Source organism: Dipteris shenzhenensis, chromosome 19 (assembly GCF_047967505.1).
Source record: "Dipteris shenzhenensis isolate YYH24624 ecotype China chromosome 19, Dip_SZ_1.0, whole genome shotgun sequence".
NCBI lineage: Eukaryota > Viridiplantae > Streptophyta > Polypodiopsida > Gleicheniales > Dipteridaceae > Dipteris > Dipteris shenzhenensis.
In genome coordinates, this window is record NC_141614.1 from 36,846,700 (window position 1) to 36,863,236 (window position 16,537).

A 16,537-nucleotide genomic window follows, 5' to 3' on the forward strand; every position below is an offset into this window, starting at 1 on the left:
TTGTATTTCGTAGAACTCCATGCCTTCAATGATGCCTTCTTTTGCATCATTGATAGTCAAAATATCACCTTTGATGAGGCAATTAGTTAGTGCATCATGGTGACACTCATATAGTGGATCCAATTGGACATTCACATCATTGGGCATATCTTCAAAAGGCATAAACTCAACATGCCCACTTTTTTTGTCTGAGATTCTCCATAAACCCTGCAGGGTCAACATTTGCTTGGATGTAGCCAATCGCGGAACTATTTTTGGGGCCATTTTGGGGTCACAACGTGACGCGCTCTTAGGTGAAATTTTATCGATATGCCCACTTTTTTTGCCTGAGATTCTCCATAAACCCTACAAGGTCAATGTTTGCTTGGGTGTAGCCAATCACAGAACTATTTTTGGGGCCATTTTGGGGCCACGACACGATATGCTCTTGGGTGAAATTTGAATTTAGCGCAGACCCGCACTCTCATCGAAAATTTTCCCAACATCATGATGCCGTACTAGCATAATAATGAGATGCAATCTATTTATTCTAAACACTACAGAGCTTGACACACGGTAGCTCTGTCCTACATCGTGCATCTCTGCACTGCTTTGCACAGCGCACTCTCTGGCCTGACCACCTATCATCACGCCTTTGCCGCGCAGCTTTGCCACCTGTCATTGAGCAACGCGCCCATGCACATCACTCAAGGTTGGCTTGGAGAGACCACAGTGCCGGTTCTTGCAGTAATAATGAGATGTAATCTATCATTCTGAACACCCCTGAAGTGCAGTCTTTGGCCTAACCACCTGTCATCGCACAACATTTTGCCACAACTTTGCCACCGCACGCCCATGCAGATCATAGGTCTACAACCACCACGCTAGTTTTTGGCATAATAATGAGACGCAATCTATCATGATGAACATTGTCTCAGCGCAATCTTTGGCTTGACAACCTGTCCATCGCCCAAAATTTAAGGTTATCTTGGAGCGACCACCGCACTGATTCTTGGAATTATAGCTCCGCTACCTATTTTTATGTATTCAAAGAAGCGTAGTCTCAAATACATTTTCCATTTTCCAGGATAAGTGGAACATTGTTTCCTTGCGATGAGACTACATTTTCTTAGTGCTATCTTAGTCTTCCTCATCCACCACTCCAACCACCTTAAATTGTGATTCAACACCATCAAACCAAACCCAGTGTCTTTTAAATTTAACACCCTCATCCTACAACCATTGTTGGTAGAGTATAAAGCACTACTAAACAAAGAGTGCCATGGTCCTTGTCATCAGATATATAGAAGTGAATATCTTTGTGAATCGTATTCTTGTTCTAAATCTAAACGTATCAATGTCATGTGGACAAGAATGGTACATTATTTTTAGTACTATGAAGGAAATATCGAGCCACTCCATACCTCCACTTGAAGTCCATATAAGATATACCATTCTCCACTTGCATCAAAGGAATAACCAGAGGAGGAAGGGAAGGACGGAGCCAATCAGTGGACGATGAATGGGAGAGAAATATACACATAAGAAATACACACATATAGAGGGAGTGGTGAAAGTTACCGAGGAAGATGAAGGAAAAGGAGAGACTCCATGAGGGAAGGAGAAGAGTCTTCATAGAGCTTAATTGGAGAGAACGGTGGCACATACAAGAGACGAGATATGAAAAATGGAAGGTCTATGTAATGGGAGAGGCCCCATACCCTCATTTTATATCTAATTCTCCCTTTCTTGCTCCCATACCCTCATTTTATACCCAATTATCCCTTGATCAATTGGCATCCCATATGCACAAGATGGGAGGGGGTATCTTCCTTGTGGGCATCTTCAACCAATATCTCCCAATGGGGGGCAGCAACCCTTATCCGCATTTTCCACATAAATCAAGATGTTATGTTCAAAGTCAATAATGGATAACTCACCTCCTTTGGAAGCTTCCCCTATCTTAAAATGCACACAAGCATCTACGAGGACAAGTGGAGAGTTGGCACAAAGATGCTTGCCACCTCATCCTATTTTCTCCTTCTAAAACTATTATCCCTTGGACTATGCACAACCACTCCAATTCATACACACATGGGACCATCCATATTGCCACATGAGGAACCTTGCCACCTCAACCATGGTTCCATAGACCTCATATTTTATATTATACATGTGACATCATATGACACACATTGCAAATTATCACAATAGCGTTGGTCATTTTTACCATTCACAATACCAATGGAGGGGCTGAATTTTGTCTTGCTCCTTTAAAGTGTAGTTTTAGCAAAGTCAATAAACGAGACAATCACTTGTCATCTTGCCACAAACTTGTAGTAATCACAGTAGCACCAAGCTCTTTATATGTGAGCACCTTCCTAGTTTTCATCTTCTAGATCTTGAAAATTCCCAGCATCCACATTTTCCAAAACTATGACATCCCCGCTGACGTCATCAGCGCCCAACAATGGGTGTAGACCATAGTATAAAAGTATGCTCTCACACATACAAATCCACACCCACACATACTTGAGCATCCATTTATACAAAGTCTTTGTACTGAGTTTCTGTCGGCACTCCGGAGGTGAAGGGCAAACTCAGCCATGACGAAGGCTAGCACTAAAGGAGAAGGCTAATCAAAAAGTAGTCCAAATCTCTTCATTCAAGCTACAACTGCTTGTGAAGTCTAAACGATTTCATTTTAGTCTCTCCCAAACGAGCATAAAAGCTTGCCATTAAGGGGTAAATTCCAAACAAAGATAGACCTTTAGGCTCGAGCTGTTGAAAGCATCTGTCCACCAAAGTTGGGCTTTCATTGCTAAATTGCTCAAATTTCTGTACATGCTGCCAGGAGCTTCTTATGCACTCATTATACACTGTCATTGAATTTGCAAATAAGCATGTGAACCACACTAAATTAGATTGGCATTTGTAGCCAAACTCAATTTTGAATTCTTCTTTTGTCGCCAACGGCCCCTTAAATCTGATAATGCTTCTTCATGTTTGTGCCGTAGTTCCCTCAGTTCTTGTTCATGCTTAAGAGCCAACTCTGTTAACTCCTGAGCCGCTGACTCATCATAGTCATGGCTCACATCCCTGCAATTGTCAAAGGATGGTGTAGACACAAACTGTTGCAAGTTCTGGTCCACAATATCTTGTTGACAAACCTTCTCGTCTTTTGATTTCTGGGTCAATACAGAACTAGTGTAAAAGTCAAGACATGGCTTGCCCTCAACTAAGCCCTCCCATGACTTATGTCCATAACCTAAAGGTCCATCCTTTCTTTTAGACTCCACCAACTCATTGAAGGCTGCTGCTACCTTAGGGTCATCATTACGTCCAGTACATGAGTACTCTTGAAAACGTGGGGTGCCTGGTTCACCCTTATGTAGAGACGCAACAGATGTCTGTGAGTCGGCAGAGCTAGATCCATCTGTTGAGCCCCAGTCAACTTCTCCTTGCAAAGTATCAGATGAAACACTAGAAACAGTACACTGTTCTTCTGCCACACCAGCAAGAAAATCGGACTTATGACACTGATACATGACTTCTTCAAATCGCCCATATACTGCACCCTCCACTCTTGCAGGAGGAACAGTCTCTGGGATCAAAACGCTGGTGATAGAAGGAAATGTGTCCTCAAGGGGACCTTCAGACAGGACAGTTGTCAATGGATCCAAGACACTCACCTTTCTAGAAAATTCACCTTCATCTGCATTGCTGTCCATATGATCTACAAAGGCCTCCCCATCCCCATAGGTCTCATCAATTGCCACACCCGGCTTCCATTCAGGGACTAGAGCCAGTATCGCAGCATCGATCATCTCTGCAATTTTAGTCACATCTTGATCTGTGAGATCAAGCTCAGCAACCATTTCACTTGCAACACACATTGCTGTATCACTCTCCACGTCAAATGGAAAATGAATGTTCCGAACTTGACCTGCACAAAATATACTGAGAATGAGACCGTAGTTTACACATATAAGGTACGCTTTCTCCAGAGCCTTCAGGGTTTATATAAACACAAGTAAGAAAGCTTGAACAAAATGCAATCCACAACTTCATTGATAACCATTTTCACTTAATTTCACAACATACAATCCTACATTTTGAATGCTACAGCATACCCAATATATGACATCGGCAACCAAAAGTAGGGGTGCAGAACATAAATATAGGGAATATTAAACAACATACTGGTATTTGCTTCCTTGCAAAGATGGCAAGGACATGCCCAAAGCAAAACAAACAGTACAGTCCGTGTTATTATCAAGGTTAAAGACTGTCAACTCCCTGTCCTGCACGCGACGGCGCCCGTGGCAGACCTCGCCCCTCGCCCGCTCGACAAGCATATAGGCATTAGCAGTACCAACTATGTCGACAATATATTTGTATGAGTTTCTGCCATAGCTCTAGCTGTAGAAGGAAGATCCTGCCAATATTATTTCTTTGTTTTCCTCTCCAAGGCAAAAAAACCTGAGAAATGGTAAGCTAAAAGGCAACAGACCAATACAAATGTTGAAGAATCATCACAACATCAACAAGCCTCAAGTTGGATGAAAAAATTCACAAGGTGATACCTGTGTCCACTACTGTGCACATAGAAAATGTCACTGTAAAAAAAGGCTAATAAAAAATGCAAAACCAAGATTTTTCTGCTTCTTCAAGCAATGCTCGCAAGGATAAAAATTAAAACAAAGCTAAATATAATAGCTACTGTGTCCACGTCTGTACCCATAGAAACTGTCACTGTAAAAAAAAGGCTAATCAAAAGTGCAAATTCAAGATATTTATGCTTCTTCAAGCAGTGCTCACAAGGATAAAAAATAAAACAAAGCTAAATATAATAGCTACTTCCATTGACACGACTTAAAATTCAACGGATAGCCAATTTGACAGATGTAACACAACCAATGGGAAAAACAGCAGTATGAAACATATCTGTACATGCCACCCTTTCTTCAATAAGGCTCATGGATCAACAATCTTCTCATGATACAGAAGTGAAGCATAAGAAATGGTCTTCAGCCAGAAACTTTGAGGAAACCAAAAATAACTTGTTCCAGATACAAGCACTAACGCACAACATGGGGTTTTCGGGAAGGGCGCCAGGGGGATGATGGAAAGTTTTGGAAAGCTATGCCATTTTGAATGTTGATCTAAAGCACATTCCCACTGAGTGCACCCATGAAATACTTTTAGACTTCTAGTTATGCACTTCTACGCAATAGACTCACACTTATAATGCTTCAAAGAATGTTAGAAGTTGACATCAACTTGATCATGCCTCCATGCAATCTTCATGGAGACAGAAAATATGCACATATTTATAATGGCTACATAGCCTTCCAGGGGATAGAACAGAGAGCAAGATTTTCGCAATACTTTTCATTGAAAAAACGAAAGAGAAGAAAAATGAGCTAACAAATTTCTTGCAAAACAAAAGGTAGACATACCTAGCAAGCAAAGCAAGGCTTATGTAGTCATCATGTTACCATGCACATTCCTGTGAAACCTCGCAGCACAGACTTGTTCCTAGCTAATATGTTTGCTTGCTTATGCTATACCTTGACAATTATTGTATCTCTTGTACGTTGTACAAATGCTAATTTATGAGACATTAAACCTTCATGGATATCACTGAGATTAAAGGTTGCCAACGGACTCACACCAGAGGTGGCATACAAATAAAGACCTTATCGTCTTTGCCAATGAATAAACTTACCTCACAGTGTCTTAGCTCTGCTATGCTATGAAGAAGGCGAACACTTAAAAGAAAGACTCATGCTAAAGGCTATAGCAGATTAGCAATCATTTAACCTGAATTAAACTTTTATATATGAGCCTTCACAAATATATATATATATACTCATGCAAAGGCTATAATGCAGATTAGCAATCATTTAACCTAAATTAAACTTTTATATATGAGCCTTCACAAATATATATAGCATGAGTCTTTCTTTTAAGTGTTCGCCTTCTTCATAGCATAGCAGAGCTAAGACACTGTATATACACCTACCTTTGTAAGACTAGAATATATCCAATCATACAAATTTACATTTTTTGTTGTTCTAAAGTCCAAAAAATAAAAGACAAAACAAAAGAGAATAAAAAAGAGGTATCATAAACTTTTTTGAAAAACAAAAGGAAGACCTACTTAGCAAGCAAAGAAACACTTATGTCGTCATCAGTGCCCAAGCATAACCAGGAAATACCCAAACTCATCCTCTAAAAACACAACACATTGTGCAGTTTCAATCTCATGATAGTCACTCGCAAATAAAGTTTAATACATAAAGTTCCCTATATATCCTGAGTTCAAAGATGAGACACGATTACCTTCAGGGTCTGCAATGCGGAGTCTCAGAAACACAGTATCATCTTCCCTTCTTTTACCATTAACCCTGAAATCCACATTCCTGGCACGCTCCTCTCTGGACTGGGAAGAAGGCAAAAGCTTACAAAAGTTCATATTGCCATGGTGATCAGCACATAGGCCTGACTTATGCTCGCCAGAAGAAGAGACAAAATTATCACAATTATCAGGAAGAGTCTCCTTTAATTTATAACTTATCTGCACTGTTGCAGATTTGCCAAGGGGCTCCTCCTTAAACAATGCTAAATCATCCAGACTATGAGTCTGTCGCATCATTCGGCCTATATGTGGATAAGAATCCACCGATTCTTGACTTCCCTCACATCTAAGAAATGAATCCATCAGAAGCTCTCGTGCAGGCAGCCGTTTTGAGGCTATTGCTATGCATTTTTCAATAAACTGACAGACTTCAGGATCCTTGACCTTCATCAAGGCTTCTGGTTTTTTCCCCTGGCCAGAAGTGTTGAAAACTGACATCAGCTTGTCAGCAATGAAGAGGGAATACTTTTAGCATAATGAGAGTCTGCATGGCTCATAACCAGAGCAATGGCCTGATGCAATAAGAAGGGTATCGTGCTTTGGGGAAAAAATTGAGAGTGCTTCAGAATCGAAAAGGAAATTACCAATGTCACTTTCTTGTAAATTTGCGCTGCATTGGAGCACTCGCTGTAAGGATATTCAGAAGTAACCATTTCCAGAAGGCACATCCCAAATGAGTAGACGTCAACCAACTCAGTATATTCTTCTTCATAAAGTTCAGGAGCCATATACTCAGGGGTGCCTGCAATAAGCGGTGGTTTCAGCTCAGAGCTCAGAATTACCCCGGGGATCGCAAACGCTCATGCTAATTCAAGCTGAACATACCAATGACACTATGAGCTGCATGAGCATGCTGCAGGAGTGTTGCAAGGCCAAGATCTCCAATCTTCACTTCCCCTTGATTGCCATTGATTAAAATATTGTCACATTTCAGATCACGGTGAATAATGGGGGGATCATGGCTATGTAAATAAAGCAGGCCTCGCAAGATCTGCCGTGACCAATTTTTCACAGCTTTGATGTCAACGTGCTTATGCCTCTTACGATATCTAAAATCCAAAAGAGCTTATGGTCAGTCTAACTTGACGGAAAATTAAAAAAGTGAACAGGACTCCCAATATTTAAAGAGAGCACGTACTGTCTCAGTGTCCCTGATGTGAAAATCTCGGTTATAAAATTGATATTATTTGTCTTCTCGTCCACCCACGAATGGTAAAACTTCATTATGTTTTTGTGCTTCAGTGTTTTGAGCAAATGAACCTCTGAATACAAACGGTCAAGATCATCAGGAGTCTGTACGACATCCTGTGCTTGAACTTGATTCCACGCCACCTCGATTCCATCTTCTTGATCAAAAGCCCTGTATCTATGTGCATGTCAAGGTCAACAACTGAAAGCCTGCAGAACAGATAAAGAGACGTCAGGATGTAAAGGCCCAAAAAAAAAATACGGAGAAGAATGTCGCATAGGATACACAGTCTTGAAGGCTCCCCTGCCCAGCACTTCTTTGTACTAAAAACACAAAATCAGAAAAGTATGATCAGGAAGACCGCAATTGAAGATCTGTCAAATAAACCACACCGTGAAGATTTTCCCTTTAATCCCTTCATGCTCAACGTATGCGTGCATCGAACGCTTCACCAAAATACAGGAGATCCTAAATATTATTGCAAGTTTTAAATTGCCGTATGGAGAAGACGCAGCCGGCCGAAGAAGTTCAAAATTTCCCGACACAATGAGGCACTATAGTCTGGAAATTCGAAATTGATATACCCGTCCATAGCGACCCGTTGGATCGACCTCCACATACTCGAAATCATTGCTATTGTCCTCGTTCCCGCTGGCAAGCTCGTGAAGACAGCGACCGCTACTGCTGCATCTATGATCAGGCATTCTCCGAACCGTGGGTGAAACGAGCTGAGCTCAAATGAAGGTCTTCTAGAGCACGAAAGAAGATCTATGGTAAAGGATGGCGCAGCAGCAGGGGCAACGTCTGGGGCCGTGGTCGTAGATACTGAGGCAGGGCCATCCGGAGGGGTCGAGTCCAAGGGAGTCCAATGCAGCTGGATGGAAGAAGCAAATCCAGGCAACAATCATGCTAATAAGCGGAGGGGAGGGAGTGGAAGGGAAGAACATCCGTGAAAGGAAGCGGGTGCACGATCTGCTGTGGAAACAGCAGAGGAGTGCGAAATTGGAGAGGGCAAGGCAGAAAGGAGGAGGAGGGCGAGGACCCAATTGGCGAAGACGACGGAAGATGCAAGTTTGGAGCTTGAGCGAGCTCAAATATGAAGAGAAAGACTCTGAAAATGGACGAAATGCTCATTTAGGAAGAGAGAGAAAATCATCCCCTTTCTAGAGAGAGAGTGCGAAGAGAGAGAAGCCTAGAGAGAGAGAGAGCCCTGTTTCCAGAATCTTTGTGACCGCCTATTGCCGGTCTCTTTCCGGTCGCCCTCAGTTGCATTATTGTACCCCCATGTGAGATTGCAGACCTCAAGTCCCCCCCCCCTAGCTCCCCCCCTTCTTGTTGATCTCAGCACCACCCCTCGCCGTCACCATCTTGCCCGATCCTCGACGTGTGCCTGAAAGCATTGCCTCTCCAGAGTCAAATGCCACAGACAGACTCCATACACATCTCTTATCGTGATGTAGCCACGTTATATACACTCATATCGTTCCTACTTACTCGGCAGACTTGCATCGACAATCCAAACTGCCATCACAAACACTCCCAGGGATCTCTCTCTCTCTCTCTCTCTCTCTCTCTCTCTCTCTCCCCCTCAGCCATTGGCACATTTAGGCACAGAAGAGGATCTTTTTAATCAAGTGACTTGAATATCATATTTGCTCGTGGGCATTAAATAAATGCACAGCTTATTATTCTCTACACGTGAATATTTAAATTCAACATGCAAACATGTGCACTTGTCAACAAATATGTTAATTTTCAAATACAGGGGTGCTTTTTATGCATGCTTGCTCATAAGTCTTATTTGCACTTTTATACACTACCCTCCCCAAGAAAAGCCTCCACTACCACTATTTTTCATGCTCATGTGTGGAAGCATGAGTAATCTTAGAGCCCCTCTTGCTCCTTTTTTTGCATGGCACATCTTATATTCCATCATACCATCCAACAAGGGACTTAAGCACTAAGTGTTGGCGTTTCAAATGTTGCTTGCCCAATGTTAAATTGAATGTATTTGAATAGGGAGCAAGTTGTTTCCCGCAGTGTCGTCATGTCTCAAAATGAGACCTTTGTTAGGGCCAATTCACAAATTACATTAAAGCTTGTTAAAACTTCATTCAAGTTGTTTACTTTGAAGCAAGAGAGTTTATCTAGGACTACAATGGCTATAGTTTTTTCATTGGCTCTAGGACAACCCTTTGTTCTTCCAAATGACACCTTCAAAATTGAAGGTGTAAACAAGCACATCATGTGTACCTACAATTATATTGTGAAATCTAAGAAATCTTAGCTCTATATACCTTTCTTAAATTCCTTTTTTTCTTTATGAGATTATGTGGATAGCACATTGTTTGTGGGCTGCTCGTTAAAGAGTTTACACACAGTGAAACTTGTCTTCGAAGTAATCTAACTTGTACAATTTTGTGGACTACCTTGTGTCACCTATCTCAAAGACATTACCTGAGCTTTCTTCTCATAGTCTTTTTGTGCTATGGCATTGTATTGATGCAAAAAAGTTAGTTCTTTTCACAAAGACAACAGAATGGGAAGCATAAATTTTCGCTCTATGCTTGTATCTTGTTCCATCTTCTCTACACATCAAAGTTACCATATAATTCTGTGTCATCAATCCTATTCAATTATTGTAAAGTCTATTAGCATTGAAGGGATTTAATTGATTTTCACTTGTGTGGATACAAAGTCATACAAATGACCAAGGGATATTTTGTGATAGTACTAAGAATAATTCTCATAGGAATGAAAGCTTATACTTTCTTCAAAGAGATACCCGTGAAGTGTCATCCCCTTTTATTAGATTTTAGTCTTTGATATCCACTTATGTGGTCCAACAATAAACATTACAAAATCTCAAAGCTCACAAGCCTCAAGCATGTATCGAATCTCTCGTCCCCTAGAAGAGACCAAGCTCCTCCACATTGGCAGGCCCAAGGATATTTTTATAAATTAGATACTTCAATTACCTTTTGTCACTGAAGAGTAGTACCAATTACACAAATATGGATTCATCATTTAGAAGAATACTTTCAAAAACCACTCTTTGCATGTTCTTGGGATCATGAATCTCTTTCTACCTTTTTGCCTTTTAGGAATGTATTGATTTTATTAATGCATACACGTCTATTCTAGCAATTGTATGATCACATACAGGCACATGTTCAAGTCTCCATATAAGTCCATGAATATTTGTTATATACCTTAAAAGGTGAGATCCAATTAGCTTTTACTTTTGGTTCTTTAATCAAGGAAAGAGTAACTTCTAAGGATTGTTACTTTTTGAGGATTCATTAATCCAGGAAGAGCTGGATTTTTGTTTAAAGAAATACAGTTTGAAGTCTCATTTTAAATCATTGTTAGTGGCATTATTCATTTGGGATCTTGATGGTATCATTATTTGATTATGTTGTTATAAATTTAATAACAGAAGATCCACTTATCTTTGCTAGACTAAGACAATGCTAAAACAATGAGGTTGAATAAGTGGATTTGCATATGTAGGTTAGCAAGGATAGGTAGTCTACCTTAAATTTTCCTACCACATGAAGTAAATAAATAGTGTGAAGATTGTAATTTTGGTTGTGAATTCATGTTACAAAAAACACATATTGCACATGCACATGTGCAATGTATAGAGAGAGAGAGAGAGAGAGAGAGAGAGAGAGAGAGAGAGATGTTGAGTACCTTATTCAAATACTAAAATGTATGTGTGACAAGTAGAATAAAGGATGTGAAGAATGCCTAAAGGGGGAGCTTAATTATTTCTCCCTTATTTATGATTACACAAATGAACACACAAGACCTAAAATGATTTGAGACATGTCATGGCTTGTGGTGGTGCAATAACCTCCCTAGCAAGGTGAATGGCTAGTGAAATCAATCTATTTATCACATCAAGCTCTACCCTCATCCTTGATGGTCTAAGTCAACAATTATGTGAAAATAGATGCATTATTATCCTTGTTGTGAAAATCTTGGAAATTTATATGTCAAACTCCAACTCATTCTTTAAATAAAAAACTATCTAACATTAATGTGCTTTGTTTTTTAATATTATACTAGAACATTTTCTAGTACTTTTTCCAACTTGTTATGGTAGGCAGCCTAGGGAGATGGTTGGGTTTTCTCACACCCCCTTGAGCCAAGTGTCATGAATCTAAGCCCTTGCTCTGGTTTCATCTTATGCCCTTGATTTAGTTTGATGTAAAAGCTAAGCTTTTGACTAAAGCACTAAAAGCATATAGGTGCTTTTCACAATAAAAAGACTATATAAACATTTCAAACCTATTTGATTTGAAGAGATGGTCTACTTGATTTGCAAGTTTGGGCTTATTGGCATGTGAAGATTTGGAGAGCCTCACAACGATGACCCTATGCTCTACTCTCACAAGCCTAAAAGCTCAACTTACTACAGTGATCAACCTCCCATTTTCCCAAGGTTGGAGAGGCACGTAACACTGGCTAAGTGGACAGTGAGAATGTTACGTGCTCTACTTTGGAATTTCTCTGATGATAGTTGTCTTTTTGTGTTTTTCGAGAGTCTACTGAATGATCTGATAATGTTGGAATCATCCCACTCAAGGACACATGCGTATCCTCTCAGGGTCACATTAGCAAGTTTTCCAAGTATTGTCTCCCAACATTGGACTATGGTTACAACTATGGACATTTAGATAATCTGCCAGTTTCTTATCCATTCGCGAGACTTATCCGTGGCGCTAATATTCTCGGTGTTATCTGACACCCAGGGAAGGTCTCGTTCCCTCTGAATTATAACTCTTTGGGGAAGGAAGTGTGCCACCTCCCAACCCACACTATGTGTGGTTATAATAATTATATATTATATGTTATAGTATAAATATTTTCAATTATTGGTCCATTCAAAATTTCTTGTTTTCAATCTGAATTCTTACAACATTCCTCTTGTTTAATGCATGTTATCGATGCAAGGGAGCAAGAAAATCCAAGATGGATGCAAGATTAAAGGATGACTATACCTTTTTTCATATGGTTGTAGTCCATGTGACAATATTGTAAAAACCTGCAACGAGGATCAGTTGTTGTATCGCCTTATTCATGTATTTGTTAGACTTCAGCTTCCAAAATATGGACATCACAACACCAATAATAATCACCACCCCTGACATTTGTAGGGAGGATCAGGACCCCTGTGTCGCGTCTCATGTCCACTATTTTAGTCATTCCCTTTTTTCCTTAAACAATTGATAAAATAGTAGGATTCAGCTTCGATTTCGAATCAGTACTTACTTGCTCCTCCACGATGGAAAGACTGCCTGCCACAAATCTACTTAACTATGTCTTACTTTGTCCCTTAAAATAGTTGATATCTTGCTGCCATATATAGGCTCACATGCTCATGTTTTTAATGCTCAATATTTACTTGAGTGGATGAGAAAGAAAATATTAAGTGTTTTGAATTCAATTCCCATCCTCTTTGTTCCTTTGGTATTCTTAGTACTCAATATTTTGTGTTCCAATACAATCGCTGATTTGAAGTCATATTGACCTCAGTTCGTTTATTGACCTCATGCACTCACTATAAAGAATATGTCAGCATTGGTTATTTCCAAGTAGAACAATGAACCAATCTGTTGTATATAGTATGTGTCTTGTTGGCTTCTTACATTTTGTTATTTCCAAGTAGAACAATGAACCAATCTGTTGTATATAGGATGTGTCTTGTTGGCTTTCCTTCTTTTTTCCTTAGTTTTTTATTTTTTTCTATAGTGGAATAAGTGCCGCCTTGTGCTAGCATTTGTAACTTCTTTTTAAGTTGTCCATATAATTTGTCCCAACTTATGAATTGGCAAGGTGCATTCCTCTATTTTTTTTCTCAGAGAACAATGCATGAATCCAATATATGTCATGTCAAATTCTCAAGGACAGATTTTTGCAATTGTGTTATTAATTCTTTGGTACTTTTTGTCACATGCTTGTTGAAAGGATCCCTCATTTTTTATGTACTAACTTCTTGGCCTTGTTTAAGTCCATGGGAGCTTCCTTTTTGCTTGCAAATTTTAATTTCCTTTGCTTCCATAATCCATTCCATTTACAATATCCATCTAAACATCTATTCAAAAGTGCACACTTAACATCCAATTGAGGATTATTCCATTTATTGCTTGTTTCCAATGAAATAAATAAACAATTACATTTATTTTTGCATCTCGCATATGTGACCTCATAATCTTCACCGTACTATTGTGCAATTCCTTTTGCTATCAGTCTTTGTTCACATGTTCAATTGGTTGTATTTTATTTTTTAAGTCCATATTTTTGCAAGTGCTTTATTTCACATAACTCCCACATGTCAATTTGTCATAATGATTCATTTATCCATTCATAGTTGTTGCTTGCCATTTTGGCTATTGTCAACCACCTTCAAAGTACATTTGGCAATTCCGCTTTTGTACTAGTAGTTTTTTCCTCTCTTTGTTTCATCTTATTAGTTCTAAATCCTTTTGAATTTTGTTGTTTTGCTTGTTTCTATGTTTCTTCTTATTGTTCTTCAAATACTTTTAGTATCGTTGTCATGGAATCTCCATCATTTGTTGAAGTGAGCACATAATCATTGTCATTAATGCATTCCATCAACTTTCTTTGTCATTAATGTGTCAACTTTTGTGGTTGTTTCTTTTGCTACATGGCCTTCTTGATTCAAGCTTCTTATGAATATGGTTATGTTTCTTTTCAACTCATTTTGTATTGTTCTTTGAACTCTCTTTGCTTTGCTAGCATGAAATCCCCATTTTTTTGTTCTGAGTTGGTTTCCTTTTGATTACCTTGGTTTTGCTAGCACTGATTGGGAGTTGATTGGAGCACACAACTTTTATGCCCACATTGTTCATTGTATCCAACCATGATAAATTAAAACTTGATTTTAATTCCTTTCCTCATTAGATCATGACACTGACATTTTCATGGATAACAATCTCCAATTTTTTATTGAATCATATGAATCATATTTTCCTTGCATCAAATGAATTCTTGATATTTTGCCATTGCGTATATATGTTTTCTTTGTAATTTGCTCAAAATATAATTGGATTATTTGGTACTTCTTCCCAACATTGATTTAATTTGCTCAAAATATAGTTTTTGTTACTTCCTTCCCAACATTGATTTAAAATGAATCACATTTTCCTTGAATCAGATGAAGTCCTTTTAATTTAACATTGCTCATCTTCTTTTCACCTTGAATCACAATTTCCTTGAATAAAATGAAGCCTTCATATTTTGTCATTGCATACATAGGTTCAAACTATAATCGGACTATTTGGTAATTCTTCACAACATTGATTCAATAAGTCCTATGGATTGAAGTTTGCTCCTCTAGTTTTCACAATGAATCACACTTTTTCTTGAATTTAATGAAGTCTTCATATTCTATCATATAGGTTTTCTTGGCAATTTGTTCAAAATATAATTGGAATATTTGGTACTTCTTCACACCATGAAGAAGTACCAAATATTCCAATTATATTTTGAACAAATTACCAAGAAAACCTATATATGCAAGGACAGAATATGAAGACTTCATTTGATTCAAGGAAAATGTGATTCATTGTGAAAAGTAGAGGAGCAAAATTAAATGAAAAGTATTGTTGAATCAATATTGTGAAGAATTACCAAATAGTCCAATCATAGAAAAGAGGGTGATGGCAAGGTGGCGGCAATAGTGATGAAGACCAATGGGCTCCTCAGGAATTTTGGATGGGTACTTTCTCACAAGGTTCCAGTGGTTAGGAGAAACCTTCTTCGTATTGGTATGCATATCAAACCGTGAAATCTCATGCTGCATGCAGCGAAGGAAGAGGGCACATGGACCATTTTGTCTGCCAATTTTTTGTACTTGGTCTTTTTTAGGACCTGACCAACCCCTTAATATATTCGATAGTTTAATCCCCCCAAAAACACTACTTAGGAAATCTCTGGAATAGGGGCTAACAACCAGGGTGGTGGCCTATACATCTAATGGATATCCCCTATGAGAAAGGGCGAAGAAGATGCCTACAGGCCAAGCCTTATAGAATCGCTAACATCTTTCAACATTTGCTCTCAATCCTAGAATACCATGCTCTTGAATGGCACGCAAGGTAAAGATAATGTCCTGCTAGATGGCAACAAGGGTAGCAATGGAGTAAGCTGCTGACCACCCATCACTTGACTGCACCATGTGACCCATAAGTTCCAGGTAGTGACACTGGATATTGTCTCCCAAACACTTGTCCTCTAGTGAGGGCATCGGACATACACGAGAAGGTGGCAATGCATCATGAGTCTCTCTATTTCAAAAACTTGCTGGCCATGGACCCAATACCTTGGCGAGACTGTTAATCAAGAAGGCATGCCCTCTCTCCATGAGCCATGCAACCATCCCCCAAGTGAAGTCTTGTTGTATCTGCCACTGCGTGTGGGCCATAATCCTAAAGTGAGAAGTATCGCCTATAAGAGTCAAGTGCCAGTTGGCACCTAAATGAAACTTGGTCATTATACGCAACACCCTGATGGCTTTCTCCACCTGTGCCCATGTAGTGTGGGAGACATTACAGTGAAGCATCAGATGTTGGAGGGCTTCGATTGTGCATCCCCATAAAGGGCACAAGGGACGAAGAGCCATTGCATCAACACCTTTTAGATGGCCTTTCCAGACTTAGAGTGTTTCCATATACTCTTCAACTTGCGCGATTACTAGGTTGCTCCTCTCTATAGTGACCACTTTTGGCTCAACTCCTCCGAATGAGCTAGCCATACACTGTCTTAGCTACTGCAACCTTGATGAGCCAGGTTCTGCCTAGCATCCATTGCTTGGCTTTCCATTCTTTGGATGGCACATGACTGGTAGGCCATCATTGTGGAACTCTCTCCAGTATTGCCTGCAATAGGTCCATTCCACCCGAGGTGCCCTTGTA

The 16,537-nt window shown here is 39.5% G+C and overlaps 1 protein-coding gene across 2 annotated transcripts; it reads right to left on the reverse strand.

Moving 5' to 3' along the window:
- Positions 1–2,483: 2,483 nt before the first annotated feature.
- On the reverse strand, positions 2,484–8,709 carry LOC147890421 (putative serine/threonine-protein kinase WNK9). Of its 2 annotated transcripts, XM_087390467.1 has the most exons (7): positions 8,177–8,709; positions 7,878–7,915; positions 7,542–7,769; positions 7,229–7,452; positions 6,988–7,145; positions 6,328–6,814; positions 2,484–3,925 (listed from the first exon to the last, which is right to left on the reverse strand). In XM_087390467.1, exons 1-7 carry the CDS (start codon positions 8,294–8,296, stop codon positions 2,895–2,897), a joined length of 2,286 nt encoding a protein of 761 aa, XP_087246593.1. In that variant the 5' UTR covers positions 8,297–8,709; the 3' UTR covers positions 2,484–2,894. The 2 variants fall into 2 exon arrangements, with proteins under 2 accessions (XP_087246593.1, XP_087246595.1); XM_087390469.1 differs by lacking the exon at positions 7,878–7,915 and having other exon boundaries at positions 7,542–7,801; positions 8,177–8,293.
- Positions 8,710–16,537: the final 7,828 nt, after the last annotated feature.

What these genes read in the sequence shown, in the direction of transcription:
- LOC147890421 (XM_087390467.1), bottom strand. Translation starts at nt 8,296, where the DNA reads ATGCCTGATCATAGATGCAGCAGTAGCGGTCGCTGTCTTCACGAGCTT. An exon ending in ACATCAGGGACACTGAGACA is followed by an intron (nt 7,453 to 7,541) that starts GTACGTGCTCTC and finishes TTTGGATTTTAG; the next exon opens with ATATCGTAAGAGGCATAAGC. An exon ending in TTTACAAGAAAGTGACATTG is followed by an intron (nt 6,815 to 6,987) that starts GTAATTTCCTTT and finishes ACTTCTGGCCAG; the next exon opens with GGGAAAAAACCAGAAGCCTT.